This window comes from Sebastes fasciatus, chromosome 12 (genome assembly GCF_043250625.1).
Source record: "Sebastes fasciatus isolate fSebFas1 chromosome 12, fSebFas1.pri, whole genome shotgun sequence".
Taxonomy (NCBI): Eukaryota; Metazoa; Chordata; class Actinopteri; order Perciformes; family Sebastidae; genus Sebastes; species Sebastes fasciatus.
The window spans coordinates 20,742,656-20,762,841 of record NC_133806.1 but is presented as its reverse complement, the minus strand read 5'-3'; the positions used below and the strand labels follow the sequence as shown (position 1 = coordinate 20,762,841).

The following is a 20,186-nucleotide window of genomic DNA, read 5'->3' as shown; positions in this document are numbered from 1 at the left end:
CAGGAACATAGCTCCTAGGAGTGCACTAAGCTCTGGCAGCTCTTTATTCTGCTATGTGTGAAGCTTAAATTGGGAAATTTGGTATTTTTTCTTTATTAAGCCTTTATTTACTTGCAGAGCTACATACAAAAGGTATCGGTTTTATGTTTACAGTCATTTATGGGGCACAATCCCATACAAAATCAATTCAAAAGTGCTGTACAGTGCAACACCTTGCAATGACCCAACAACAATACATTGTCAGTATTATGATTGCACTGTTTGATTCTATATTAATTATGTCCTTGGACCAAAACCAGCAGTGATACCTTGTAGCCACTGATGATCATGAAGTAACTCACAAACTACCTACCAGGGTAGTTTATTTCCTAGGCATTAAATGCACCAAGCATATAACAGAAATGAGATACTACATGGTCAAGGATTGCTGGTGTTTGGGGGAAAAGATTAAGTGGTAATCAATCATTGTACATCATGATTAATTGCAAAAAGAGGGTTGACAGTATTAAAATAAGTGAAGTTCGGGGCTGCCATCCTTAACTATTCTGCTTTGAGCGAAGACGAGCCACAAGAGCTGTCAAGAATGTGAATATCTTTTAAATTAATGAATCTTTATCAAAGTAACAAATCTCCATACATCTTGTTCTGACATCTGCCTGTGTTCAAGTACTCACAAAAGATCAGAGACGCTTTTCTCTCTATCACAACTCATGCAGCCCAGAATGGGTCATGAATGAGTTGTTGTGATATATGAACGCAGAACTTCTTCTCCTCCATTTCTAATTCATGTGTATTGAGAAAGCTAAACATAGGCCTGTATGCAAACAGAATTTTAAGAAATACATGGACTCTATCTGTGCCGGTTTCAAACAACTTGGCGAGGCCCACAAAGTCTGTGATCTGTGAACATTCAGAGAGAGCTGAGGCAAAGTGTGGCCACGGAGGAGTAGAGGAGTGCACAGAGGTTGGGAAATGTCCAAATACACATCCTTAAACTATCCACACCGGGCACACATACAAAGCGTATTCCAATCTCAGGATCACCAAAGAGGGAATGTGTGATTAGCAGAAAGAAGGAGGATATCAAAAGAAGAAAGAAAACTTCAAATATTTAAAGAACACGTCCAAAGCCAGCAGGCAGGAATAGAAATGTCTTTCAAGTTAAATCAAGTGTTCACATTTGATTCACAAAGATGCTTTAATGCCGTTAATCTTTTGCTTACTAAGAAAGTAACAGAGAGCCTTAGTTGGATTAAGGGATATGAAATTCGGGACAGTTTTGCAAGCATCACCGTGACCAAATCTCTGAGCTTACACTAACTTTGCAAATCAATATTAGCTCTATACATATTAGAAGCTATTAAAAATATTTTGCATTCATAGTCTGTTTTGGTGACTGATTAAAAATTAACACACCCTGAAATTGTGATTGGATCTTCTGCGCACATCTAAATGAATTTTGTGTTTCATTATATGCACAAACTTTTGTTTGTGTGTATCTTTATTCATTTATTTGTTTGGACATTGAATAGGACAACTTATCTACATTAAAATGTAATTAACTGTATGAGTCTTATACACTAGCATATCTCTGTTGTTGGTTGAAACCTTAACTTTCCCAAAGGAGGAAGAAAAAGTGAAAACCCAAGCAGCATGGCTCCATAGATGGCAATGTCGGTCTGTCAGGCCACGGTTCCACCACTTTGGTCCAGAATGAAATATCTCAACAACTATTGAATGGATTCGCCCTAAATTTGGTACAGCCATTCATAGTCCCCAGAGGATAAAGCTTACTGAAATGAGGATTCCCAGTCATTTCCTCTATAGCGCCACCATGAGGTTGACATTTTTGTAATTTCAGTTTTGACAATTACTGGATGAATTGCCATGAAAGTTTGGACAGACATTCATGGTTCCCAGAGGATGAATCCTAATAATTTTGGTGATTCTCAGATTTTTCGCTGCCATAGCGCCCACCACAAGTCTTACAACTGTTGGATGCATTTCCATTAAATTTGATTTGGTAAGTTTCATGTTGGGGAAAACGTGGGATGACTGGAGATCAATTACGTATCTTCTGGGACTGTCCAGAAGTGCAGGGATGTTGGCAAGATATAAAAAAGGAGATTGAAAGAATAATGAAAATTGCTTTCCCAATAGATCCTGTGTTGTTTTTACTTGGAGAACCATCCCCAAAATGTAAAAGGTAAATACCAAAGATATATACTATACACATACTTCTACTGTTTGCGAGAAAGATGAGAACTGTAAATTGGAGATATTTAGTTCATATTAGCTAATATGCAAATACAAAGATGGTAAAAAATGATATCTGCTAAACATCAGCATGTTAGCATTTCCATTTGGAGCATGTTAGCATGCTGACGTTAGCATTTAGCTCAAAGCACCACAGTGCTAAGTACAGCCTCACAGAGCCACTACCATGGCTGTGGACTCTTGTTAGATTGTATCCAGAGGTTTTCACAAAGATTAAATAACAAAGGACTGTGAATTTTCCAAGAATGCAATTGTTCAAATTAATGAAAAATGTTAAAAAAAAATCACTTATATCGGAGTGGCAAACAACAGCTACACTACTCACCTGGCTTTGCTATTCATTCCTCTACAAACGTTGGTGAAATTGTTTAAAGAGCAAGACAAACAATACATCTCCCGCTACTCCAGTCTGTCAAATAGGGCCAATTATGTGCGAACAAAATTCCCCAATTCATGCAGCAAAGACGCTCCAGCGTAATTGCGGTTGTCAACCGCGTGGCCTTTTTCATGAGCTGAACCATTATGCTTCAAGTGACCGGCCACTTCATCTCACCTGAGTTAAGGTGACTCGCCTAGAAAGTCTATTTGGCTACAATCCCGAGTGTGCTTGCCGAGCCTCAATTATGTTGTTAAACCTGCAACCTTGCACATAAAAGCCCTCTAGCTGTCCCTCTAAAGCGACACTAATTAGACGGGAACTACAGCCAAAAGGGGGCTGCATTACCATTCCTACCTATCACCTGGTGTCTGTGTGTGGGTGAGCAAAACACGGAGAACAAAAGAACTGGTTGTGGAGTACGCACCGGTTAGACTGCAGGCTTCAGCGACTGGCACAATGTCTGCTCTGGAAGCCGTTCCCAAATGTGTCTCTATCATTCACATTAATGATTCCTTTCTACCTTGTTGAGAAGGCATAAAGGGAGCCGGTGCTCGCTTCCCTGAATAACAATTTAATTAATTTGTTATATTTTAAAAGCTTCTGTGTAGTGGCGGGCATTTCTCAGATGGTTTAAAAGAAGCTTTCAGACACTTATATAATGCATCAGTGATCAATAAATATGATCTTCGTTGCCTCGAGGTAATGAGTCGTGAGCAATTATCCCTGTGAGCCACGGGTGTCCGGTCCTGAGCCACGCCAGAAGACTCCGCAGGTTTTCATTCCCACCGAATACTACAGCTGCCGATCGCACTAATTAGTTCCTCCCTCTCTGACCGAAGGTGTGTTAATTAGTGGAATCAGCTGGTGGAACGTTTGGCTGGAATAAAACCCTGCAGACTCTTCAACAGCACATAACCGGACTCAACTCTCTTCGAGGGAACAATTGTCCTCTGTAACCCAAGTCAAATGATAAATTTAGCTCTCTAGCAACATGATGTTAAAAGGTTCTTCCGCTCGTCACGAACAAAAGATGCAACACCATCCCTGCAAGTACACAACACACCACTTTATCTCATCCCTAATTTCATTCATCATCGCACAGTTTTAGCCTTGAAGCCAAGCTTTTCCTGTAAAGCTGATACATATGACTTTTTTTAATTAAGATTTACTCAACCATGTCTTCAAGCTCCATATATCTGCTCTCCCCTTTCAGGTCATTTTTTCTTTTTTAAATATGAACAGAAATATACTTCATCACTTTAGAGAGAAATGGTTATTTTTTTCCAAGCATGTGAGGACTTTCTGAAAAACAGGTTATTGTTCTTTGACATGCTATGACACAGTCATGAGGTATCCAAATTGCAATTTGAAAGAGTGCAATTTTTGAGTTATATATTTACACAATTTACATAATTAACGGTGTCTTAAAAAGCTGTCGCAAGTGAAATCTTAATCTAATCTGTTGCCAGTTAAAGGCAGGGTTGACGATGTTCTCCAGTATACACTATTTGTTATATTGGTTGAAATGGATCCATTACTTATGAGCTCTGAAAAAGGACCGGAAAAGAGCCGTCATCTGTAGCTGCTGTAATCCTGTAAAAACTTCTACCAATCACTGCCTCGCGGCCCGCTTGGAAAGAACCAATCAGATGCCTCCCTGCTCGTGATCTACCCTTGGCGTGCACCAGCCTGAACTCAAAGCGCGTCGCCGCCGCAAGTTTACCGGAGAATGGAAGAGAAAACTCAGCCAAAAGTAGCACTGCCGCGGTTACATTTACAATTACGTACAATAGTCATATTCGTTGTTTATCGTTTGTTTGTATATTCATAATGATAACGTTAGACGTTCCTTTAAGGCAACGCACCACAGGTGTCGGGGCTGAGACTTTTTCAGTTGGATACTTTCAAAATCTAGCTTACGCTGCTGGTTTCTTCAAAGTTGCCTACCACAGATTTAATTCTGTCTTTTTCCTGGTTAATATGTTTCTACATTCTGTGGACTCTACAAGAGGATTTTGTGGAAAAAGAAACCATCATTTGGTGTCTTTTTGGTGTTAATAAAAGACAGACCAGTCTGTTTTTTTTAACATAAATGGTGTCAGTGAACGCCTCACGTCTTAGCTAGCTGCTAGCCCGGCAGTTGTCGAGTTGTCGGAATCTCTTTTAAATGCATATGATCGTTTTAAGATAAACAACTCAAAAGCTCGGAAATGAGAATCTACCGTGAAGCTAACTCTAACATTAGCTTAAGCAGCTACAGGGTGATTTATTTACTTAGCAGTTTGTCAGTGTTACCGTAAGTGGCCAACTATGCAGCTGTTATAAATAACCATAACGCTACATTTGAAGCTCATGAATATATTGAAATACTATTGCGTTCATATTAATGTCAATATTGTCAATGTTTCTATAGAAAACTAGGCAGGTTTACTCAGAATTTGACTTTTCTCTGGCTGGTCCATAACAACAAGTAACTTCACTATTCATATAAACATATAAATACATGAATATAAACATTAATTCACAAGTTAAATCTCTGATTGTGCATGGTGCAATCGTATCTAGTTTCATATTAAATAAATCATAAATACAGGGATGTAGTTATAGAAAATAAACACAATCTAAATCATGATTGCAATATTGGTCGGCAAAATGGCAACTAGATAAAATCTGACGGATGGATATCTCTATAACACATTAGCATCGCAATTTAATGCATTTATGTTGCTTAATACAATGCAAATAGACTAAACAGCACCTGCCTTCTCCTCAACTAAAATAAAGTATCTACAGGAAACCTGGAGCAACCATTTTTCTCTACAAATAAAGCTGCAAATCTACAAGTTGTAAAGCATACTATCTGTCTAAAAATGCACAGAGTTATAACAGCAAAACTAACTGAATTTGGAGTCTACAGTAAATGGAGACCTTTTAAATGAGATGATATATATACACCGCATATATATGGTGAATGCAGGCTGCCAGAGGGGAGAGGTGGAGGAGGAAGGCAGTGTAATAGAGTATTAAACCAGTGGAGGATGGCTGGTCAGCTCTGATAACAGCGCCTCTCCTACAGCAGATGTATCTGTCTCCTCGCTCTGCCTCATCCTTTCACCGACGCAGATGAATCTCGGGTCGCTGTCAATGACACACACGCGCACTCGTGTGCAGTTGGTCTGCGGCGTGTGCGCCCGGGGCCAGGCAGGGGCGAGAGGTGACAGATAGTGAAGGCCAGAAGATATGACATTGCCCTCCATAGCCGACTAGAGGAGGATGCCGCAGCTACAGATGGAGGTCTGTGTGTTTTACTGTATGAATTAGCTCCGTTAAGGTCATTACATTGAGCCTGCTGCTACAGTATGGGCCAATTAACCAGGCCCTGAACCCAGGACAATGCTTAAAGCCATCCTTCATTGAAGTCTTAACCTTCCTTAGACCTGAGGTCCCATGGGGTATTTATGTAAGGATCTATTGTGCTAGTAGCTAATAAAACAACCAATCAATTGACTTTGTAGCTTGCCGCAATGTGATGGACAAACACGCAGATGGAGCTGGATCCGAGCCTGCAGCTGTGAAGCTGGACAGCACAGCAGACATTTACAAAAAAAAAAAAGATAGGGAAAGAGGGGGATTTGCAAGATTAGCATGCAACACATGCTGAGAGAAAAAACATATTTCATCTATTTCAGTACTGTCAGAGAATTTCTGTATGACTCAGCTGGAAACTAAAGCCCCAATTTCTGCACATCCAAGAGACACTGTTTGTATCGCTGCTGAGGTGGACTACTGAGCGAATGTTTGTGTGCTCAGTGGCACTTCGACAAGAACGCACACCTTGCACAGCGGGCTGAATAGGGAGCCTTTCAGCAGCTCTCACATACTGTATACCAATCACTGAACTTAAAGGGGAACTCCACAGATTTTACATATCAAAGTCTGTTTACAGGTCTCGGGGAGTAGTACTGTATATGTGAAAAACAAATGTGTAAAGCCTTTTGTGGCTCCGGAGGGAGCTGTGTGGAGTCTGATAAAAATGCCTCAAGTTGTGTCACTTGAGTCAGCGTCGGCTGCGGCTGAAGACTACAAGTCTGAAAATGAGAAAAATCTGGGGAGTTAGAAGGAAGTGAGCTTACTACACCTCTGTAGCCCGATCCTCTTCTCTGCTTGAGGCTAGCGGTTTGTGGCAACATTAGCCGCGAGTCCCTTTTCCGTACACGTGCAGGCTTGGTTTGACTCGGCGCGTCAGCCCATCAATGCAGGGATTTGCATCTCCATTACAACAGGGATACCCGCCTGCATGTGTGTAACCATCGTTGTGACTAGTGGCCCCCAAAGCGACTGTAAAACGATGGAAAAACACATTCCATTTCCTATATTCTTCACAACAAAAGTCCCCCGCTATTTTTTGCTGCTTGTACTCTTCCTCCCTGCAGGATTAGTAGAGTTGTTATTATTGAAGAATAGCTGCTAACAAAGCAGCTATTTTTACACGTTACTTTGTTATTTAAAAGCTTTTATTATGAAGCAGCAAAATCAGGAAATGTTGGGTTTTCATCAGCAGCAACCTAACAAGATCATATACAACTGAAAATGTAAAATAAAGCAGATATCTGAAAGTATAAATGGACGCAGGAGAGAAACTAAACCTCAAATCACAGAGATTCAGTTAGAAGCTACGAACGTACTGAGAGCTGAACAACAGAGACTTTTAAAAAAAACGTCTCTCTCGTGTCTTACACGGAGTTGAGTCTTGCTCGCAGCACACGCTTGTTTGAGGGGGAGAAGGGGAAGGGGTGTCGTCACGGATTGGCCGTGGTCACCGAGATCCGAAACCCACTTGGAGGCGGATTGCGGTTGGAGATGGTCCATCTCGGGCGCTAAACTCGAAGCGCAAAAAACTGGTAATAGAAGCACAAATCAGCGCGGCATGGTTTGACTCAGGGCGGCCAAAAGTGCCAATGGAAAAGTCCTATAACATAGCATAACACACCTCAAACTGTCGGCAGTCATGTTGCATTGTGGGTAATGTAAGCACCGGGTTTGGGCAAGGAAGAATCATAGAATTAAACAGACAATAGCTCTTTCTCTGCTGCATCATTTTTCAGACTTTTTTTCCAGTAGTGTTATAGAAGTACAAAGCTAAATCAGTAAGGTAGTCTCTTAAAGGAAAAATCTGCCCTCATATTAGGTTGTGATTTTAACAGAGTTGATGAATTGAGGTATTTTACTTTTTCAGTGCCGCCACTTTGGTCAACTATCTACACTTCAGGTGGTGTTTTGAATCTAATAGCCTCTCTCCACCGCAGGAACCAGGTCCAAATATGTGCTCCTCAGCCATAGTGATCCTGAAAAAGGCTACGGGTTGAACTTTCCAATTACTCAGCAGATTGTCACTACTGTACTTTGTAGACAGGCGCTCCGGAGCGCTCAGTCTTCTTTTGCATCCATTTAAACATCAGTCTCAACAGCAAATAAAGAGAAAGGCAACTTTGATGTTATTTCTTTGTGCATGAAAAACAATGCTGTCCTTTTTTTAAATCAAACTAATTGACCTAATCTTCACGGCCCTTCAGATACAGTGAAAACACAAACAGGAATGCCCAAAATCGACTTTAAGTTCCTCATTTTTACTAACGAAGCTGCCGTCACTGTTGTTATCTCTGCCTCTTCTTTACTGTATTTCTCCACGCTAAATGTTGAGTCTTTATAGATGCGTATTTGCTTCCGGTGGGAAAATGATGTGTACTATTTATGTTTCAGACGTGGAAAAAGTTGTGCTATTAATCATGGCTGTAGTTACGCTGGAAATATCTGGACATCTCATATGTTTAATCTGTTGACCTGTTCGGAAGAATAAGAAAAACTACAGCAGCGAACAAGGTGAACAAAGACGGCATGATACATTGCCATTTGCTACTTTTTAAGCTTGCTCAAGTATTTAATGGATTTTTCCCTTAAGGCCACGCTGCTACACTATAATGGATATTGCAGCGGACCCATAACTTTTCAAGCTAATGAATCTGCCTTTCAGAACGAGGCACACCTGACATGCAGACACATTCTTCTTTACAAGGTCATCATCCTGCATGGCTGACTTGTTCATATAAAACTACGAAAGAATTTAAGATTATCAATAGCGAACCGACATCTCCGATGTAATTCAAAATAAAAGGAGAATGTGATAAAAAATGAGCCATTCTTATTAAGACCTCACCGCTTTCTATCTCGCTTTTTTCACCCCCAAGACGATTTTCTCTTTCATGGGAACGGTAGTCTCTAATTTCTCCTGGGAGCCACAAGCCGCAGCTATCTCAGCTGTGTTTACTAATCTTCCCTCGACACCAGTTTCTCAGCCCCACAAAGTTAATACTGGTCCAATGTAAATAGCCTTATCTCATAAAACTCGTGTTATCCCCCCACCTTGGCTGCCCAATGTGATACATGGTCAGGGGGATTAAGCAGAGAGAAGGGGTGTGGGGGGGGGGGGACATTTCCTATACCAGCATCTGCAGTAAGATTATCCACCTCAAATAACACAGTTAAAATGTCAAGGTGTACCTGACGGAGGAACGCCGCCGTCACTGTACAATGACACCGATCACATGAAGAACATGAGTAACACACTGCTTCCAGCGCGGGGATGAAGGATGAGCAGATAATAAATTAAACCGAATTTGTCTCCCGGTTCTCAGAACTGATCGATCGAGAGATGATGCCCAGAGCCTCTCTCGCCTCTCTCGCCGTGTGCAGATTACAGTACCTGCCTCGTTCCACCTGTGCTGGTCTGTTCCACTGAAGGCCCCCAGTCACTGGAAATGCCATGGCAGTAAGTTTTAATTAAACCCAAAGGGAAAAGCATTAATTATCTCATCGCCTGCCTCGAATTGGCTGGTGGCTGTGGGCAGATCCTCACTCGAATGATGATGCGGAGGTGAATGGGGTGCGGTTTAACAGTCTAGGATTAAATTTGGGATTTCTGAATTCTATTTTGATAGACCCCTGTGGACATGACAGATTTTTTTTGTTCTACAAACCAAAATCACAACTATGCGGCTTTTAAAAATAACACCATTTATCCCTGCGGGAACGTTTTTGAACTTTTACAAAAGGCTACTCGAGTCGATATTTTCCAAAAGGAAAGCATTCCCTGAGGCCTACAATTATTTCCTTTTAAATGATCTACAGTATCTGATTGTGTCCTATCTTGTCATCCTTACATCTGTTCCTCTTAGCTTATCTATCTCTATATCTGCCACATTAAGTGTCAGTCATTTCTTCAAAGCTTGTAAAAATGACTGCCGCCACTGAACATGCAAGTTCTTTCCCTCCCTTTTAAATGCATGTTTTTTGTCATGGACTGGTCGAATTCTCATTTCCATATCACAGATTGATTGATCGGTTTTACACCCGAGGGAGGCCGGTTCCTTAATCATATTGCAAGTTTCCATAGTAGAAGTATTTTCAGCAGAGAGCAGCCCACTGCTGCCACTGATATTCTGCTGAGGAGCTGAAACAGCACTCTTCTCTTTGTCAGATCCCTGTAGGTATTTGTTAATGCAGAGATGGAGGAGCGCCTTATAAACTATGCATGCTATCTCCCTCTGGCAACCACCAGTAGAGAGCATGATGGCAGGAAAATGCTGGTTTCCATTAGTCCTGTGAGGCTGGTTAACATAAAATTATCCTTGGGGTTAGCGGGAAGCAGACAAAACTGGGGGGAGTGCTTCATTAAAGCTGGTGCATAATAGTCGCTGGACATCTGATTTGCATACAGTCGTACTTTTTTTCTGATATGTCGGCCGCACAAACAAAAGTCCACTTATTTCTAAGACAATTTAAAAAGAAACCAAAGCGCACACCAACTGCTGGCATGTCTCAAAAAACAGCCTCTGGTCTTCTTGTACCCCATGAACTCGTACACTCTGAGTTTCAGATTTATAACAAGCCAAGCTTCTGGTCAGCTCCGTCTAATCTGCATGCCCACAGACATCGGATCTAACTACACAAAATGGCTGCAGCCTAAAAAAAAAAACAGTCAAGTAGAGAAGTGTAGAAGAGAAAGAACCACTCACCTCTCAGGAGGTCAGAGCTGGCGTAAGGCGAACTGTACGTCCGAAACAGCAGCCAATCGAAGTCGTCCTCCTCCCCCTGGGTGAAGTCACACAGATTGGGGTCTGAATCCTCCTCGAACGTGCAGCCAGCTGCTAGGAAAACAGAGGAAAATTAAAACAATAGCCATCAATGAAAGAAACATTTTTGTTTTTTCAGTTTAAAAGAGGTAGATTTACCTCGCAGATGACTGAGACACATTAAGGACATAAAAGACTAGGGCTGCAACTAACAATCATTTTCTATTTTCACTCCACTTTTCAGTATTTTACATTTGAGAAGCTAGAACCAGATAATTTATGCTCAGAAATTATAAAATTAATCGATTATCACAATTCTCGCCGCAGCCAACATTTCTTAAATATAACAACACAGCCTTGGTGCTTAATTTTCTGACTTCCTCTGAACCTCCTCCTCTCTAGGAAACTGGGAGAAAAGTCATACAACCAAGATGTCTTCATTCTGCACTATAAATGTACACTTGATCCACTGGCAATGAAATGTGCCCTGTGGCCACACTGACCGCCTCCCTGCCCTTTCAGACCAAAGCAATGACCCATGTTTACTATTGATGCGAACATGTCAACGCAAAACGGACCCAACCGGGCTTTGCAGCGCTGCTGCCACCAGGGTTTTACACAGATCGGATGCTGCTCAGCTGTGGTATAAAAGGCTGCACAAGGGTTATTATAATAAATATAGTGTTATAGATTAACATAGTAGTTACTGAAGGCAACTTGTAGCAGTCTAAGACAAATATTCCACTCTTTGCAATTGTGAAGATGCTATAATATGAATGTAAAGCATGAGTTTGAATTGTCAATATCAGTCAGAATGCGAGTCCCGTACACCATGTCATACACACGGGTTTAAATTGTATTAAATGAAATGTGCTTACATGTGCACAAATATGCTCTCAGACCAACAACAAATCAAGCAATGAGCTGTAATTACTTCAGACTCGCACAAAGGAACACAAACGCTGGCAAAAAAAAGCAATAATTGCCCCCGCATCTGAGCAGAATTACCCCTCCTATAAAGCATCCACAAACAAGACTACATATCCCAAAGCCCATTCACAAAGGCGGACAAATAGTAATAGCATTCGGGGAAAGTGGGCACCCTGGGGAATGTAGTGATTATCATAATACCTCACAACCTGCTATTCCACGCGCCAAAAAGCTAATTTTTTCAAATTATATTTAATAGCTATGGCTTTAATGGCCTTTGGGTCCTGAATAATGTGCTTCAGTTCTGCATCTGTTGCCATATTTCACATTAGTCCATCGGTGTGAGAATTACAGTCTAACAGTGGGCAGTTTGGACAGCCCAGTCATAAGACCAGAGCCTGTGTCAGTAATAATTGGAGCAGGACAGCACGAGACACGACATGCTAATGATAGGCATAACCATGAGCAGCTCCTGAAGGTGACCCGCGTGGTCTCCGGCTTTATTGCTGCTCATTCTTTCCTCTAATCTGCCATTAAACAAATGGTCTCAATATGACAGGCTGCAGACAAAAAAGCGCCAGCCTCACTGTATGAGGATTCATAATTCTCTTTTTTACTACCGATGTAGAAGACAGCCGCAGCTTCCCGTCATTAACAGGTTATTGCCATTGTTGGACTGGTTTGGTATGTTACAGGCCAAATTAAATGGAGGACACATGAAAGACTATGATAGATCTGGGTGCCGTTTGAAAGTTTGCGATGCCAAAAGATCTGGGTTTTGGCACCAAAAAATTCAGTAAAATATTAGTTCTCAATTCATCAGTGTTCAAAGCTGTCCTTAAATCCTGATTCCTGAGTTAGAAAGAGAAAATATCTCATTCAAGAATTAGTAAAAAGACCATGCATTCAATGCCAACTTTTGGTATTTGATCGTTCTCTTTACTCGCTGCTACAAACACACTTCAGTTGATAATCAAAAAGCATCAAGGTTAAACCCAGCTCTCCTTTCGGGACGATAGATTGCTTTAATTCCACTGCGCTGCGTCAAGCCACGCATACATGCATTTTCAACTGCAGGGGGATAACTACGCTGACCTGCACCATTGTGCTCCTGCTTGGTACCACAGTGCACGGAGACCAAACACTGATAGTTTCCTCCCTTAAACCAAGCTGTGTCCTGTTATTGGCTCAGTGTGGCTATGGAGACTACAGAGAGAAAGCTCCCACTACTTTTGAAGCTAGTAACTAAATGTCTGTGGTTTGGAGTTTCGTTTCCCTCCTACATTTCTGCTTATTTTAAGGAGTTAAAGGGCAGAATGAGTAGGATTTTCTTAAAAAAAACACAACAATGTATAGACTGATACAAAAAGAATCCCTCTCAATCACCATGTATGACCCACTAGAAGTGTGTGACCACGCCCTCTGCCTGTATTCTTTTATTTAGCTGTGTTCAGGACGTTTCTGGGCGTCAACCTCTATAAAGACGTTGTGACCAGGTGCCAGATCGTGAGCACACATCCAAGAGGAAGCCACAAAAATGGTGGTCACAGCGGCGAAACACCAAGCGGACAAAGCTCATTTCAAAATGAGGGTGAATCTAGATGGCTTTCATCCCTATGGTCAGGGGCGTTCGCTTCTGTTTACAAACCTCAACCAACAAATCCTACTCATTCTACCTATAAGTTACTACTGATGCAAACTGAACATTTCCTGCTGTTGCTTCATATTAGTTTTCGCACCACTAAACAGTCAGACTACAGAAAATGCGTCGTATTCAGGACTGGGCGATACGGCCAAAATCTTCTATCCCTATATGGGTCATTTCATATCTCAATAACAATCCAGATATAGCATGTTTTTTTGGGTAATTCAATGCATAGATATGAAATAACCACATGTTAAATCCTATGTTTGTATACTCCTGTATGAATTAAATACTTGCTAAATAAGTATTTCCTCATTTAATTAAGGACTTTACAGCAAAATGATAAGATTTTTATGGGAAATTTGAGGAAAGTATGTGCTTCTACTATCAATTTAGTAAATCTGTATCACGATATCTCATTATATGATTTCATTACGATATGATTCCACTGAAAGACGATAAATTATCATATTGAATTATTGTCCAAACCCTATTTTTCACTTTAGCCTGACTTCATTAGCGGTGCGACTAATCAATAAAAAAATTGGCAGTTATGGACATATATATGGAGCTATTTGATGAGTGAATTTGCTACGGGAAGAAATGGCAAAAGAACAAACAGTGAGACATTGTGCTGGTTGAATGAAGAGCTGAAGACGATCTTACTGTGTGCTCTTTGTGACAACCAGCAAACCTCTTGAATGTCATTAAGGTGAATAAAACCTTTAAGCTTGCCGTGATGTGAGAGCAGCATGAGATACCAAAGACTGCTGGTTTAAAGGGTTACAGTTGGTCCAAGGTGTTGGACTTTTCTCTCCAGATGGTGTATTTACCGCAGCACAAACACACTCAGGGTGCCCTTGCCTACAGCCAATCTATTACATCATGCTTGCACCTCTAGTGATTATACGATAACAACGGAGCACATCTACCATGGTGTAAGCTCGGCCCATTGGGTGATAGTAGCAGCAGCCGACCAGCAGGGGAGGGAGTGTGTGTTTCTCCCTCTGGGTTTGATTTATTGCCCCGTGCTGGGCTGTTACTGCACAGATCTGCTGCTGAGGCCAGGGGTTAATTGTCCCACACTGGGGTCTATTTCTAATAGAACAGCCAGAGATATGGGACCTGACACATCCAAACACTGGCACTATATTATTCCCCGCTGCTTCGGTAAATGAAGCCTGCAGACTCCTCCCTACAAGAGTCTCATCATCCAGAAGAAGGAAGGCCAGCGCTGCCCGGGAATGTCATCTCCTCACAGCACACCGGGAGGGATCCAGCTCATCTATCATGACAAAACACACTCCCTCCTCGGCTCCTTCTGGAGGACCGATGGGTGTGTGTGGTGTCAGCAGCCATTTTTTACCTGAATAATTACAGCATAATTTAGTGCAATGACCAGTGCAAAGTCAGACGCTGCCAAGATTTTATGGCTGAGGTTAGGACATGTTTCACAGTTCGGTCTGTTGTTAGCTGATATAAATCAACCTCCGCTTTAAATATATAGCTTTGTAGATTTCATTTCTTTATTCTTATTGTAAATACGTAATGTCACTATTCTGTGCTTGGAGAAACTAATTCTGGGAAACAACTTAATGCAAATTATAAATTATTAGGGGAGGGGGGAAAAAATCAATACATTTTGCGTGGCAATACTGTATCAATACATGGATGTCAAGTATTGATCTTTTATTATATAAGCTATTAACCTCTTAACAACCGGTCGCTATTTTGTCTTTCAGAGGCTGTAGAGGGTTCAGTCTTAAAGCTAGAGTGAAGATACTGGTATCATATGAAAGTAGAAAACCTAAGGAATTCATTGATACTAACCATGTCATGTTAGCTTGTCGGGAAGAATGCAAAATAACGCTGCACAGCTACGCTAAATTTTGGCGAGAAAAAAACTGGCATGGGCATTTTCAAAGGCATTTTTGACCTCTGACCTCAAGAGATGAAAAATCTGATATTAACAGATGTTGACAAACTGCATAATTTGCAGTTGAAAAGAGGTAACAAATCGCAATATATCTTATCGCAATACTCAGCATATTGTATAATCGTTAAAATTGCAATAAGACTGTATCAATCATCAGTTAAAGGAACAGTGTGTAACATTTAGGGGGATCTATTGGCAGAAACGGAATATGATATTAATAAGTATATTTTCTTTAGTGTATAATCACCTGATAATAATAATCGTTGTGTTTTCGTTACCTTTAGAATGAGCCGTTTATATCTACATAGGGAGCGGGTCCTCGCCACAGAGTCCACGCCATGTTGCTCCACCATGTTTCGACAGTAGCCCAGAACGGACAAACCAAACTCTGTTAACTTTTCCTGCTTGGGCCGGAGTTGACAACGTTACTCGCTCCCGTCGCAGCTGCTCTCTCTCTCTCTCTCTCTCTCTCTCTCTTGCTTCACTACTCACTTCACACGTACACACACACACACACTCTACGCACTGGCTCTGGTCCAAAAGGCTCTAGAGAGGGCTATTCACGTTTACTCTCCAACACGCTCGGCACACGGGAGAGGCTTCAGTTGGTTGCAATCTCCTCACCTCACCTCACCAGATCCTACACACTGGACCTTTAAGTATCGTGATAATATTGTATCGGGGGGCCTTTTGGGATTCCCACCAATATAAATTATATATTATATATCATTAAAATGTTTGTGTGACTGCTAATCCATGTGTCTGATCTACTTGCCAGGCTTGCGAGCATTTTTAATGTATAAGGTATACGCCTACGGAAAGAACATGCTGTGACTCTTCTTGGAAGTAAAATGGAATAACAGATAAATATTTATTTTTTTTACAAACAAGCCAGGAAGCACTAAAGATGCAGTAGAAAACATTGCTGAAACAGCTCAGCAGTGCCAAATCAACCCGCTGTGGTGCCCTGCATGCAGTACAGCCCAGCACTGTTGGGAGGAAAACCCGAGAGCGCGAGAGAGTGAGAGAGAGAGAGAGAGAGAGAGAGAGAGAGAGAGAGAGAGAGAGAGAGAGAGAGAGAGAGAGAGAGAGAGAGAGAGAGAGAGAGAGAGAGAGAGAGAGGACGGGGGGCGATTCACAGACTCTGGCAACAGATATTTGTCACTTTTTGGGTTTGTCACTCTATTTAAACACTAATCTCAGTGTTTACTGTGAACCAACACACATCACTCCATAAATAAATTAACACACAACCTCCCTGACTTTATAGCAAACCGAAACAAACTTCAGATTTACACTGTGGAAGCGATGAGCCACACTGTCAGAGGATGGATGTTTTGATTTCATAAGGACATAAAAGAAAAGTGGCAACTTGTTTACCAGACACTCCAATTTGCTGCCAGATTCGTGAGGGATACGTAAAAATGCTCCCTAGTTTTATACGTGCAGTTAATCAAGGCTTTGCGTCTCTCTGTGCACATATCAGTTGTTAGTGTCACATGGAGCCCTTCATGTTAGATTTGGTATCTCTCTCTGTTTACTTGTATAATCCCTCGCCTTGCTGTCTAATTAGAGTGTCAGCTATGCACAGTGAATATTGTCAAAGCCTCTGCTTATCCCCTGTATTTGCATATGTTTTAAGCATAAGGACGCTGGCCTAAGCTTATTTAAGGTGTTACTATTCCAACAACTTTCCACTCGAATAACTCAAACACAGCAAAATAGGAAGCGTATCAAAATTCAAAAGAGCCCTACCCCACAGTATCAACAGCAGTTGTTGATATTTTGAATTATAGAGCCACAGTCAAAACCACCTAAATCAAAAGTGGACTGTCTTCGAAGTGCAATCTCAAAATGTACAATTTTTTATTTTTTAATATCTCAAAGAAAAAGAATGATCTGTGATTTAATACAGAAAGCAATCATTTGATCTGAAACACTGCAGTTAATCTTTTCACTGGCTTCTACAAGATTTAGTACAGTGAGTGAGCAGAATAAAAACAGCAAGAGTCCAACACTACAGGGCAATACTTGTACAGATTGTGAATTAGCAGCACTTGTACGAGGGCCAAAACAGCCTCACAGAGATAGTAAAAAGCTGTATGTGAGAATACTGCTGTAAATTAACTCAAGTGATCAAATTAATTACCAAATCCTGGAGCCCCTGGACAACAGCTTATTGGGGGCATAAACCAATAAATATCTTTAATCCTTGGCATGTTACAAGATCCGTCCAGGTCTGTGCCGCAGGGTCCCACCTGCGGCACAGACCTGGAATATGATTTGAGTTAACGCGATAATAATGCATTAGCGCAAATTTGTTTTAACGCTACTAATTTCTTTAATGTATTAACGCAATCGATCTTTCAGAGGTTGTAGCGGCTCAGCTTTAAAGCTAGAGTAAAGATACTGGCAACATATGAAACTAGAAAACCTAAGGAATCCATCGGTAACAACCATGTCATACTAGCTTGTCATGAAGGAGGCTAAATAACGCTCCAAACTTACGCTAAATTTTGTTGAAGAAAAACTGGCATGGCCATTTTCAAAGAGGTCCCTTGACCTCTGACTTCAAGATATGTGAATGTAAATGGTTTCTATGGGTACCCACGAGTCTCCCTTTTACAGACATGCCCACTTTATGATAATCACATGCAGTTTGGGGCAAGTCATAGTCAAGTCAGCACACTGACACACTGACAGCTGTTGTTGCCTATTGAGCTTCAGTTTGCCATGTTATATGATTTGAGCATATTTTTTATGCTAAATGCAGTACCTGTGAGGGTTTCTGGACAATACTTGTCATTGTTTTGTGTTGTTAATTGATTTCCAATAATAAATATAGACATACATTTGCATAAAGCAGCATATTTGTCCACTCCCATGTTGATAAGAGTATTAAATACTTGACAAATCTCCCTTTAAAGGTACATTTTGAACAGAGAAAAAATGTGTGATTCATTTACAATAGCCCTAGCAAAAATATAAATTACATGCAATGGATACAATCCTCTATCACAGACTATGGAATTTTATATCACAATGTCAATATATCATTTTCTGAAAAAAATCAATTGAGAAAATGTTCATGGATAAAAAAAAACAGATGGGAATGTCTGTTTTTGGCTAATCCAGCAAGTTAAATACCTAACAAATACAGATGCTTCATCACATTAATGCAAAAAACTATATACAAATCCGATATTACCATAAAACAATCCTGTTCGTTGGTTCGAAACAATGCAATGGAATAAAACAACCAGAGATATTGCAGCAAAACATTCCATGGTTAAAATGTTATAGCAAAATCTCTGATGGAGAACACACTTTTATAGTCTCACACTGTACATCCTCACATTAGACAACCCGACATGCAGTATGAATAAGTGGAAAAGTAAATGCAGTAAACATAAAAGAATGTACAAAGAACGTGCCATCTGTTTGTCCACTTTAGAAAATCTACAAATCACTGAAGTAACTCACAAATTGTGCGTTGTAAGCAGAGTCCTTTACGATGCCTTCAAATAAAGTAGTATGATCAGTGAAGTGCTGCTGTTTGGTCTAAATGGGGCAATCAATGATTTAACTGTTTCTGCACATAAAGGTGTCAGCCTTTCTGGAGTTTCACATACTGTAGCTCTATGTCACTACATGCACTATACCTGCTGCAAAAAACATCTGCAAGTTACCACCAAGACTCTGATCTGAATGGTTTTCCCCAGTGAGCAGCTTTGGGCTATACAGTATGGAGCACCTTCAAGTTTTTAGAGTAAGAGGGGTATTTGAGCATTCTAACTCATGTTATGCACAACAACCACTGTGCAAACCAGCTGCACTGCAAGCAGAAAACTAAGGCAAGATAACATATAGTTCGACATTTTGGGGAAATAATCTCGCTTTCATGTCGAGAGTTGGGTGAGAGGATTGGTATCACTTGTATTTCTCCATTAAATATAGAGTATAAGGCTACAGCAAGAAACTCGTCAGCTTAGCCTAGCCTAAAGACTGGAAACAGCCTGCCTCTGTTGAAAGCTAAACCAGCCAACCAGCATCTCTAAAGCTCAATAACAGTTATATCATTTTTGTTCAATCCAAAGAAAAACAAGAGGACTCGAGAAAGGGAAGTCACCGCACGCTAGCCAAGAAAAAGTCAGAAACACAATCTAAAAACAACTCACGGCAAGAAAGTGAATATGTGTATTTCTGACAATATCTTGCCAGGTGTTGCTACGTAACATAATTTTACAAGCTGGCTAAGTACTATTATCCAAGTTTGGCAAAGACGTGTTATTGTTTTCAGTTGTAAAGTTGAAACAGGAGAAATGTTGAGCCTGATTGTTTAACCAAAGGATCAGAAAATTCGATGGAAAAGGGTGCAGTTTATTTTGAAAAAAATCGTATCCGAGCCAAATTTCCAAACACAATGTCTTTTGTGTTTGCACAAGACATTTTCCACAACACTGTTTTGACAATACATATAAAAAGAATGGAAATTAAGATCCAAGTTGGAAAATAACATGTGCATGAGAGGTTCAGAGGAAAATAAAAAAAAGAAAGTAAGAGTGATGACACACAGCTGTACTCATGTGGTGCTGGAAATAAAAAGCTCCAGTCCTTATTGTCTGAGACGATGTCTGAGAGGTGGAAACCAACGAGCCAATTTCAAGACACAGCAAAACACTTAAACCCCGCTCTCTCATTTATCACAAAAATAGTAACAGCTGATGTATGCCGCTCCAAAAAAAAACATTCACAACAACCTTTTGCTTTAATGTCAACTCCTCCTCAGCCTCTGCCCTTAATTATCTGGCAGCCAGGACGGGTAATGAACACCAGAACCTGTGAAGTCAACTGGGAAATGCGGCGTGATGATGAGGCACGGATGCTTGT

At 40.8% G+C, this 20,186-nt stretch overlaps 1 protein-coding gene across 7 annotated transcripts in view; it reads right to left on the bottom strand.

Annotated features, from left to right (window-relative positions):
• ptprub (protein tyrosine phosphatase receptor type Ub) overlaps positions 1-20,186 on the bottom strand; it is a 182,555-nt gene that overhangs the window by 117,821 nt on the left and 44,548 nt on the right. For 4 of the 7 annotated variants that reach the window (XM_074654076.1, XM_074654078.1, XM_074654080.1 and 1 more), the window contains exon 2: positions 10,729-10,860. In XM_074654076.1, the coding sequence (XP_074510177.1) occupies positions 10,729-10,860 (132 nt within the window). The remainder of the gene's footprint in view (positions 1-10,728; positions 10,861-20,186) is intronic. The other 3 variants (XM_074654082.1, XM_074654077.1, XM_074654079.1) reach the window with 1 other exon arrangement.